This window comes from Piliocolobus tephrosceles, chromosome 7 (assembly GCF_002776525.5).
Source record: "Piliocolobus tephrosceles isolate RC106 chromosome 7, ASM277652v3, whole genome shotgun sequence".
NCBI lineage: Eukaryota > Metazoa > Chordata > Mammalia > Primates > Cercopithecidae > Piliocolobus > Piliocolobus tephrosceles.
Window position 1 is genome coordinate 106,023,253 of NC_045440.1, and position 10,495 is coordinate 106,033,747.

Here is a 10,495-nt window from a genome sequence, read left to right on the forward strand (position 1 = left end):
CATACTCATGTGGTATTAAGTTTCCAAGAAAAGTAGCAACAGGTGTACAGATGTCCCAAGACACTTGTCCTACAACTGGTGCCAAGTCAGTACACGGACCCTTACCATGGTGTTTGTTCAACAGTAAGGCAGACTCTAGGTCACTGGTTAAGTTGGGCATTGTGGAAGATGTTCTCCTGACCACAAGGGGATTTCAGTGCAAGCTAAAATAGTAATCTACAAAATTATACTCTATGCACCAAGTAGCATTTACAGCCCTTAGTTCTTTCTACTGATGAGTGACTAACAAGTGTTTCTCTTCAGAAGTGGATTACTTTTCATGCAGCTTAAGTACCAGTATGTTTATTGCATTTAAGGTAACACTTAATTGTCCAAGTTAACTTCTAGAGGTGAGCAATTTACTCACTGTTTAATAAGTCAGTCTTCTTTTCATTTGCCACAGCAGTTTCATTGCTTGTAATTATTCACTGTGGTGTTCCCTTCAACTTGACTACTACTTAACAAGATTTTATTGAGAGTTGGGGCTGTATTTCAACCCCAAATCACCAAAACATTCAAGAATGCTTAAAAAGTATCACTTTGGGAGGCCAAGATGGGCGGGTCACTTGAGGTCAGGAGTTTGAGACCAGCCTGGTCAACATGGCGAAACCCCGTCTCTACTAACATAAAAATTAGCCAGGCGTGGTGGTGCATGCCTGTAATCACAGCTACTCTGGAGGCTGAGGCAGGAGAATCACTTGAACCTGGGAGGCAGGGTTGCAGTGAGCTGAGATCATGCCACTTGCACTCCAGCCTGGGTGACAGAGTGAAACTGTGTCTTGAAAAATAAAAAACGTTTAAAAATTAAATGTGGTTTCTTAGAACTGGGGCTGGTTCACATATTACCTCACCAGATAGATAGATACTTGGCCTCACTTTGTATACTCTCTAAATCAATTCATGTTAAAGACATACTCCTACAGTTCTAAATTTGAATGAGACCCTTAGAGAAATTCAGACACTAAGTCCTTGGATAATAGAAGTGATCAGTGTCAAGGTGAGAGTTGAGAATGGTTTTTAAGAAATGCAATGACCATTCTATATACCAAAGGAAATTCTTTATTGTAAACAAGATATAAAGTACAACAAAAGAAATACTGTGCAAATTCTAAGTCACAAGGATTTTTTTTAATTAAAACTTTTGTTTTCCAAGGGTCCAAGTTTTGATGTCAGAAATCTACACCCAATATACAAAAACAATGTTAAATGGGAAGATATAGTGACATTTTTCACTATATATTTTAAGCAATTTACTTTTGTTTTGCCACTGTGTATATCATCCACTATATAACAGAATAAAAGAGAAATACTGTTAACAAAAGTGAATGTTCTAATAATAATTTTTCTACCCAACTACCTCCACATCCCCAAAAAACTCCTATAAATTAACAGGACAACATTTGTCCACCTGTGAATAATGGTCACTAATTTTCTAATTCCATAAAGCACACATTATATCCTCATAATGTAAAGGTACTTTACTGATGACATAAGCCATCTTTTTCAAGAAGTTATCTAAGATTCTTAATATCCCTTCTTTACAATATATATTTTCATCTTCAGATTATTTTTCTAAACAAAGTGCAGTGTATCTTAGAGTCTACAGAAAACACATTGGTATACAATTTTCAAATCTACACAAGAAACTGCAGGCAAACTAAAGTTCAAAGCATAATGAAATGCCTAGATACAGTCATTTGTTAAACTTTCAAAACAAAAATACAAAAACAAATTGTAGCTGTGCTTCAAAGCAATTAAATTAAGGAGGATTCCAATTCTTTGGGCCCTCTTAGCAATATACAGCCGTTCAATTCCAAATATTCACAATAGTGTAAAAATGACAGTTCTAGATATATTTAATCACTACATCCACGATGTTGACTGGAAAGACTAGGAATAATAAAGAAGATAACTCTAGAAAAAGATGACAATATTTGTAATAATAAACTGATTTTACATCTCCATCTCTGTACCGTAATGTTTATTTCCAGCCTCCATATTCTTGAAACCAGTGCTTTAGAAGAATCACATTGAAAAGTTGGTCTCAAGTATAAACAGCAAAAGTAAAGTAACAAATAAGCACACAGATTCAAAATCTGTGCTACCTGTGTTGACCTCATCTGAAACCTTCAAAAAAATATTCAAAGGAATAAAAGCTTTCTCATCTCTCTTATGTGATAAGAAATGAAACCTGCCATTCTGTGACCTGCCTGTGGCCGAAGCCCTTTTTGTCACCTAACCCAGGAGGGGCCTTCGCGCCAGGCTGTGGGGCTTCTGCTTTAAGCCCATGTTGTGGGGCCACAGACTTGCAGTGGAAGCATTTTTACATCACCACTGGCTCCCGCTGAGACCAAAGTTAGTTCTGACTCTTCACTTTCCAGTCTGTCACTGTGTGGGAGCAGGGGTTGGAGGTAGAGCAATGTCGTTTAACTTGCTCACTTCCATCTGCCAGTTTGGTAGTTTCTTGGCTGATAGATGGCGCCGTGCATGCTTGGTCAAATGGTCACTCCTCATGAACCGCCGGTCACACATGGGGCACGCAAATTTCTTCTCACCCGTGTGGGTTCGCCTGTGTCTGGACAGTTCATCAGAACGGGCAAACCTCCTTTCACAACCTTTCCAGCTACAGCTGAAAGGTTTTTCTCCTAAAACAAAGAAATACAAATTATTGTTATATATAAGACTACGATAAATTATATGTTCAGTTCTATCTAGAAGTATATGAGGAGATATATTTTAAATAATAAAAGCTAATAAATCAAACCGTCAAATGAATATGAGATATGTATTGCTCCAGTTTCAACTTGTCACTCGATCACATTTACAAAACTCTTCTCCTCATGAAATAAGGCAGCCGGGTGGGGTGGTATGCATCTGTAGTCCCAACTACTCAGAAGGCTGGGGCAGGAGGATAGCTTGAGCCCTGAAGTTTGAGACCAGTTTGGGCAATAGAGCAAGACCTCATCCCTTTAAAAAGCCAAAAATGAAAAGACTTCCTGACTTCAACTATGATTCAAAAGCTTTAAAGATACCTTATTAAAGTAACTACTCAGACATCTACAGAATCATCATTTGAGAGACTGAAACAAAAGCACATCAATCAAGTCTTTATTTACACACTTATTTTTAAATTATTTGTAGAGATGAGGTCTCACTATGTTGCACAGGCTGCTCTTGAACTCCTGCGTTCAAACAATCCTCCCACCTTGGTCTCCTAAAGGGCAGGGATTATGGCACTCGTGAGCGGCCTCCAATAAAGCCTTTTGGAGGACCTTGCACTGGTAAATACCATCCTCTAAACTAGTTGAGGCAAGTTCTTCCTTATCATCCTGGGTTTAAATGTGTGATCACAGCCAAAACCTCTTCATTTAAACACTAAAGACATAAGAAAGAAGTGGCTGGTACCTGTGTGCGTCCTCGTGTGGGCCTTCAGATGGGAACTTTTAAAGTATGTCTTGCCACATCCTGGGTGGCTACAGATGTGACTTCTTATCCTTGATGAGTCAATCTGAGGAGTGACTTTTGCTGCTGAAGGGGAAAACCCAGGAGCAGGGGCAATGGGAGAGAGTCTGGTGCCATTCGGGCTCACCACTGGAGGCTTTGAACTTTGCACAACGGGCTGGGGTACCACAAACATGACGGCGCCTTTGGGGACTTGTGTGCCCATGAATACAACAGGGGGGCAAACGGCTGGTGGCTGGCTGGGAGGAGTGCTGGGAACGACTGTTGTCACAACAGGGTTGCTGGCAGGAAGGGGAACCATCTGGCAGATGACCGGCATAGGTGGCACTCCCCCTGCAGATACTGCAGGTGGAGAGACCAACACTGACTTCTGCTGTGGGGACACGGGGGCTGGCTGAGACCTGCAGATGACCGTCTCTGAGGAAGGCACGGAAAAGTCATAAAGTGCGGCATTTGCTTTCTCATCAACATCTGCCACTGTGTTTCTCTCACATTTGGATCTGTTTGGTGACACAGCGGCACATGGTATGTTCTTTCTTGCAGCCTCAACAGTTAGGTGGGTTCTTCTTCTAAAAGAATTGTCCTGATAGTTGAGGATGCTGGCTGCTTTCACTGGGCAGGACTGGTGGTTACATAGCTGGGCATCAGCTGTATGACGAATCACACTTGTTGCCTGAGCTTTGGGGAGTTTGGGGGCAGATACTGGGCTCTTTTCTTCCTCTTTGAAAGGTGCAGCAATGTGAGGTCTGGCAGTATCTGAGAGTGACTTGAAGTGTACAGTAGATGGCGCTGGTGCCATCAGATTTGACACTTGAGAGGGTTCAAAGTCAGAAGGACTGTAAGGTGGAGTCAAACACTAAAGAAAAGGGAAATATATAAGCATGAGAAATCTACAGTTTATTACGTAAATTTTAAGAAATTCTGTAATTTACATCTATCTTAAAAACAATAATACTTACAAATGCTGGGATTGTATGAAAATCAGGTGTTCCAGGGAGCAGATTCTCTTCCTCTGACAAATCAGACACTGGTGTAACAGGTCTGTTCTCAACGTATTTCTTAAAGTCAGACTTCCAACTGCAGCTCATTGACATAAGTGCTTCTACAGCTTCAAAATCACTTTTCTCTGCAGTTTTGTTCCAGGAATACATACTCTCTTTTGGCCTTTCAGAAATCATTTTCATTCTTTCCTCCTACAAAAACAAGAGGAAAGTTTATAAGCATATTTTTTGTCATCCAAATGACACACAGAGAAACGAGCAAATACTGTTTTGTTTTTGTTTTTGTTTTTTAACAACTCACAACTTTCCAAGTTAGTATCAGAAATAATTTTCCTCTTACACCTACTACGATACTTAGGAAGTTCAGCTACACTTGTTAGGTAGGTAACCCAAACCTCACAGTAGTGGCAATAAAATCTTCCTCATTCTTTCTCTAACACTTAGACTTTAACACTGATATCCTTTCATGGAAGAGAGGCACACCTAGTCCCATTAAGGAGACTAAGACGAAAATTATCAATGCATTTGTGATCCAAAAAGAGAAGTATTTGGCTAAGAAGAAAAAAAAGTGTTTTATAAAGACTTTCCAGAGTAGCTACCTGCAACTAGAGTCGGACAAAATAAGGGAGAGTGCTGCGAAAAATTTATCTTTTTAAAATATTACAGGTATGGTATGAGGTCTTTTGAGGTACAAATTTCTGATAGAAAAAAAGAAAGCCAAAACCTTCCAATAAAGACAAAATGTAGTAGAGCTCTGGCCTGTTGCTATGGGTCTGACCTTTTGGAAAGTCTCACTTTGCACTTTGGGATAAAAATCAAAGATAAGGGATCCTCAGGGTATCTTTCAAGTTAAAATTGTATTATTTAAGATCTAAAGTTATTTGATAACTTGATTATGGTAAAGAAAAATCAAGTGAAATACATAGAAAAAAATTCCAACGCTTATTTTAATTAACTTTCAACCTCTTCATATTTGTGCTCCCTTTTACTGAATCTATTTGACACAATGGTTTGCCATGCATAACTACAACTTAGCTAATGCAAAATTACTAAAAACCGGATAATCAAAAAATGTAATTTCTACTTGGAATTTGCAAAAACCGACTTTAAAGAGTGAGCATAATCAAAATAGAATATATTTTAATTCCTTAAAGAACTGCTTGATGACAAAGTAACAGCACGTTTTGCACTTGTGTAGAACTCCTACCTAATGTTTTATAGTAAACTTCTTTGAACTACACTATAAAAAAAGGTACTACCCACCATTTCTCCTATTTTTCATTAAAAAAGAAAAAAACTGTTCAGACTTGTTTGGTCAGAGATTGTGTAAAAATACCAAAAAAAAAGCAAACATTCTTTACGTTGCAAGGTATTATTCTCAATACTAGTTTTTCAAAAATGCATGATGCCTTCGTGTTGAAATCCTAAGACAATGAGCCACTGCTCTTGAAATATCTCTAACAATGCAATTGCATAATCGCGCCCGCCTTTATGTAAGCTGCAATGGACAGCGCGCGTGTAACAGCCCCAAGACGCCAATGCAAAGAAAGGAAAAAAGAAAGGCAGCCGGCAGGGAAGGAGAGCGTGAGCTGGGAAAGACAGGAAGGGAAACAGGGAGGGGAGGAAAGGGAGTGGGGCGCGAGGCAGGAAAGGGAAGCGCGGGCGGAGGCGCTGGCGGGGAGGCAGACGAGGGGCGGGGGCGGACGGCGGGGGAGATCCTCGCTGGCCCGGACCGACCGATTGGGCCGCCCTAACCTCAATGAGGCTCGAGGGTGAGTCACTGGGAACATTCCTCGCCGCTCGCACGTCCCCGCGTCCCTGCCCCCGCCATTGGCCGGCCGGCTCGGCGGCCCGGGCCCGGATTGGCTGTGCGGCCCGGGGCGGGGGCGTGGGCGAGGAGGGGGCGAGGCATGTGAACAAAGCGTGATCAGCGGCTGCTCCGGGAGGCGCAGGAAACGTGAACTGGGAATTGCCGCGCCGTCACCTTTCCCCTACTTCCTGAGCTTGCGGGCCCCCGCCCGCGCCCGACCCGGGGGAGGGGCCGCGGGCGCCGCCGCCAACCGCCCGGCCGTGCGCGCCGGGCCCTCGGGGAGGGGCGGGGCTGCGGGCGCCAGGCTCCGGGAGGCGCCCGCCCCTTCCAGCTCCCCGCGAGCCGCCGTTCCCTTAGGAACCGACAGCGGGGCCGGGCCTCGCTCCCGCCCCTGGCGGAGGCCGGGGCTGGGTCACTCCGGGACGAGAAGCTCCCCGGGCGCACCCGCTCCCGACCCACCCCCGGCCTCCGCCTCAGATGCGGGAGGAGGAGCCAGGTCCCCGCGGAAACCCGGCCGCCGCCCTCCTCCCGCCAGCAGCCCCCGGGAACCCAGCCGAGCCTTCGGCACTTCCCGCCCACGCGGCCCACGGGACCTCAGACCACCCCGTCTCTCCCTGCAGACGCGGCGTCCCCTCCCCGTGGCTTCCGGCAGCTCCAGGCCCCTCCCGCCGCGCGTCTCCACGGGTTCTCAGACATGCAGCCCCCACAGGCCCCGGCTCCAGACGCGCGGCCCCCGCGTCTCGCGGCCCAGCTCCCCCCGCCCACCTTCCCGCCCCAGCTGCTGGGTCCCGCTTCCCACTCTCCCGCCCCCGAAGCGGCTCCCCGCCTCTTCCAAGGGGTCGTCAGAAGGCGGCCACCTGCCCCTGGGGTAAGAGTCCCCCTCCAGACGTCTGGAGGAGCAACTCGTCCCCAAGGGCGGTCGGTGGGCCCTCGTGTCATCCCCTGCGCCGACGCCAGGCGCCCCTTCCCCCAGCCCCTGGCTATCTGCTGAGCAGCCCCCGTCTTCCAAGCGTGGGTTCAGACCCCCAGGATGGGTAGCCCACTGGCCTCTCCTGTGGACACCCCACCTCCCGAGTGCTTGCGAGCAGCCCCCTCCTACCCTGGTTCGCGTTCCGGAGCCAGACCGGGCATCGCTCTTCGGTGCCAGGTGCAGGGTAGCCCCCTTGTCCCTCCCACGACTCCCTTTCCACGCCGTACCCCAACCTTGCTGCAGGGCAACAGCCCCCTCCTCACTCCTCCCCCGCTCCACAGTCATCCTCCTCCTCACCAGCCATCTCGGGTCTCCATGCGGAGTTGCCCCTTCCCCTCCTCAGTACATCTAGAGCAAGACCCCTGTTCCCGTCTCAAGATCCGAGCCCCCGGCTTCGACCCCCTCCCCAGCACACACGCCCTCACTAATGCCCATAGTCTGCAAGCAGGAAGCCCTTTCCTTCCCCACGACTCCGCTGCAGCCCCGATTCTCAGGCGTGGCTGATGTCAGGGGCTCGGGGTTCGCGCCCCCTTTGGCCCCCCCAGACACGACCAGGCGAGGAAGCACAGGGGCATCCCCAAATGACTTACCGCAGTCTGCTGGAGAGAGGCACCGAAGTTGAGCATGGTTGGCTGCTTGGCCGCCGGCGGCAAGCTGGCTGCTAGGCTGCTGGCTGCTTGGCCACAGACGGGCGCCCGGAGACACTCGACGTCGCTCCCGCCGCCGCCGCGCTCAGCGCCGTCTGCCCCCTCCCCATTCAGGTAGCCGCTCAGCCTGCCCCGCGCTGCAGGCGGGGGCGGGGGCGGAGCCTGAGGCCGGCCAATCAGCGGCAAAGGTGTGTGAGGCGCCGGCCAATGGGCTCGCGGGGCCACGCGTGATCAGCGACTGCCCGGCAGCGTGAAGCTGGTGTCAGTGGAGCGTGTACACAATCCCCGGCAGCGTGTTCCCTCGGCCCTGCCCGGGGGAACTCCAGAGGCCACCTGATTCAGTGACGCCCCCCGCCCCTAGCCCACCCCTCGCCCACTCCTCGCCCCTCGTCCCCCGCCCCTGCCTAGAGAGGCGGTGCAGCGGGCGGGGAGGCGCGGCGACGGCAGCGCGCCCAGGCACTGCGGCGGGCGGGCTCCACGTGGGGGGTGGGGAGGGATGCCCGCTCCGCCCAGTCCCCTCAGCGCCGGGCCTCGTCTCAGCCCGCCACGGAGTGGGCGGGACGCCAGGCAGGCGGGGGACGCGGCGGCTGCCAGCCAAGGGGCCAGAGCCAAGAGATTTGCATTGGAAGCGCCATCCTCTTGCGCGTCTGATGAGGAAGCAGAACCCGGTGACCGACTGAGCTGCATTTCTGAAGCATTTGCTGGGTTTTGCCTCCCTGAGCCTCGGGAAACACTGGGGCGCGGGACGGGGGACCCTGTCACGGAGCCGACACCTGCTCGCGAGCCCCTCCCCCGCTCACGCCGTGCCGCGGGCTCGCCCTCCCCATCTGCAGTGCCCGCAGCGCCTGCCCGCCCCGCCCATCCTTCCTCCTGGGCAACCCAGAGGATGGCGTGAGGACTCCTGGAAGCCCCAGGACGGGACCAGGGGCGTGGTAGGGAGCCGTGGACTCGAGTTTTTATCGTCCTCTGGCGCCGACACTCGGCTGCGGAATCGAGTTTGAGCTCGGTGTAGCTGAAGTTTAAATTGTAGCTGTTTCAAAGGTAGATCCCATATCACCCCCACCCCGGACCAAGACCTCTGGAAGCGTCCTGCCTGGAAGCCGCTTGTGGGGAGGGCTCTCCTAGGGTCTCCAGGCTCCCGCTGGAGCACGCCTGGAGGCGGTTTGCCGGCCGTCCCCAGAAACCGCCACCACTACCGCCCCACCCACCCGCTCCAGCCGGTGGGAGGCAGGCTGGGTTTCTGAAAGGAAGCCGCCCGCGTGCTGCGCCCGGGGCTGGGGCTGGGCCCTTCTGATCAGGAAAGCCCAGGGCTCTGCTTTGGCACGGATTTGCCCCCTTTTGGCCGTTTGTGCGCGATCACAGCAGCTGTTGTTGGAGAGGAAGGTAGTGATAACGGGGCTTAAAGCAAATCGGAGATAAGATCTCCGATTTAGACAGGCTGAATTTAAGGCAAAATTTACTGTCCCTCCTGCGAGCACTCACGTCTCTGTAACTGAAAGGTTGGTAATGCAAATAGCATTTCTATCCCAATAATCACAGAATGAGCCTAGGAAGGGAATTAATTGTTTTATAAACTGCCAATGCTATGCGTATCTTCCGATGTTTTTTTTTCTAATATATCTAAGGCCCAGGCTAGCGAACAACAGCAATAATAATGATAATACCGTTGGCCAGGACCAGAGAGGCCCAGGGCTGCGGGAATGAGGACGGAATGGCCTCCTGTCACCGCCCCTCCTGAGTCTGCTGGAAAGGCGCCAGCTCAGCAGCCCGGCAGCTCTTCCTGCCTCTCCCCACCCCATGTCCCTGCTTCTGTCTGCGGGGTGTCCCTCCCCACAGGCTTCCTTCCGCCTGGGCTGTCCCATCCTGTTGACCCAGCCTGAGGGCTGGAGCAGCTGGCCCTGGACACTGCAGCGGGAGAGGAAGCTCCTGTGTGCCCCTCCGCAGGCCTACCTTCCTTCCTGTCGGGGCCCTCCCCTGCGGTGGCTTCTGCCAGACCCTACAGGCGAGAACCCTGTCCCTTCCTCACTAATGTGGGGCCTGCTGGCCTGGCTCCCCAGCGGGCTGAGAAGCAGGGAGCCGTCTTGACTTGTGAGAGTGATTCAAAACAGGAAAGAAAAGAGAAAAGGGGTAGGAGGAACACTGTGGTGGTGGTGGCACAATTCCTAGAGATTCAGAGAAAGATGTTTCCCGGGCTCCTCAGATTCAATATATCCAAAACTAAAATTGCTGTTTCTACTCCTTCCCGGATGCAAGCCTTGCCTCCTTCCAGCCTTCACCTTCTCTCTCAAAGCCCTGGATCTGATTGGTCCCCAGGACCCAGCAGTTTTGCCTCAGAAATGTCTCTGTTCTCATTTTCCATTTCTACCCTGGAAATGTTGCACTAGATCAATCTGTCATCAAGTCTTGCTCGGATTAAACAATCTGCAATCCCCCCACCAATCCTCCACCCAGACTCCAGCTTATTTTCCACTGCCCAAGCTCCACACTGTGGCTGGAATGGCTTTTTAAAAGTCATGATCCAATCATAACATTCTCTCCTTAAAAATGATCTGTGGCTCCTGTTGCC

The 10,495-nt window shown here is 50.3% G+C and overlaps 1 protein-coding gene across 1 annotated transcript; it reads right to left on the reverse strand.

The window, feature by feature from the left end:
• Window positions 1–1,079: 1,079 nt before the first annotated feature.
• KLF10 (Kruppel like factor 10) lies at window positions 1,080–8,059 on the reverse strand. Its single transcript, XM_023225568.2, has 4 exons — window positions 7,873–8,059; window positions 4,461–4,694; window positions 3,445–4,357; window positions 1,080–2,684 (listed from the first exon to the last, which is right to left on the reverse strand). The coding sequence occupies exons 1-4, from the start codon at window positions 7,906–7,908 to the stop codon at window positions 2,425–2,427; spliced, it is 1,443 nt and encodes a 480-aa protein (XP_023081336.1). The 5' UTR covers window positions 7,909–8,059; the 3' UTR covers window positions 1,080–2,424.
• Window positions 8,060–10,495: the final 2,436 nt, after the last annotated feature.